The sequence below is a fragment of the Charadrius vociferus genome, unplaced genomic scaffold (genome assembly GCF_000708025.1).
Source record: "Charadrius vociferus isolate BGI_N301 unplaced genomic scaffold, ASM70802v2 scaffold564, whole genome shotgun sequence".
NCBI classification, from domain to species: domain Eukaryota; kingdom Metazoa; phylum Chordata; class Aves; order Charadriiformes; family Charadriidae; genus Charadrius; species Charadrius vociferus.
Window position 1 is genome coordinate 145551 of NW_009647940.1, and position 600 is coordinate 146150.

Genomic DNA, 600 nt, shown 5'->3' on the forward strand with positions numbered 1-600 from the left:
AAAAGCGAGGGCCACCAGTGCAGCTGTGACCACCAGGCAGCTTTGGCCATTGCCTTTGGGGAGCTGTGGCCATGGCCACGGTGCAGTCGTGGCAACTGCCACCATGCAGCCACTGCCATCGTGTAGCCAGTGCTAAGAGGTGGCCCTGGCCAGTGCCATGGACCCAGCAGCCCAGACACCATGGTTGGGGCAGCACTTTCCTGCTTTCCATGGCCCCCACGTGCCACGGCTGCTGGGACAGCCCTGGATCCCACCAAGCAGATGAGGGGTCCCCTGGGTGCCATGGGGGCAGGGCATCCAGGCACCCGGGGTCCTCCACCACCTCCCCTGAGCTGTCGCTGCTCTGTCCCCAGGCGGAGAACACAGCCCTGGCCCAGGCCAACGAGAACCAGCGGGAGACGTATGAGCGCTGCCTGGACGAGGTACCAGAGGGGTTTGTGTGTGTGTGTGTGGGACACGTGCATATGTGTGTGCCGGGGCACGGGGCTGTGTGTGCCCTTGCACCCCACCCAGGCCCCCCCTCTGCTCTCCAGGTCGCCAACCATGTGGTACAGGCGCTGCTCAACCAGAAGGTGGGTGTCAGGGGGCACGGTGGGGGGT

General features: G+C 65.5%; 1 protein-coding gene across 1 annotated transcript in view; it reads left to right on the top strand.

Annotated features, from left to right (window-relative positions):
• KANSL2 (KAT8 regulatory NSL complex subunit 2) overlaps positions 1 to 600 on the top strand; it is a 19519-nt gene that overhangs the window by 16506 nt on the left and 2413 nt on the right. Inside the window, exons 11-12 of the mRNA XM_009883198.1 lie at positions 354 to 422; positions 534 to 572. Coding sequence (XP_009881500.1) covers positions 354 to 422; positions 534 to 572 — 108 coding nt within the window. The remainder of the gene's footprint in view (positions 1 to 353; positions 423 to 533; positions 573 to 600) is intronic.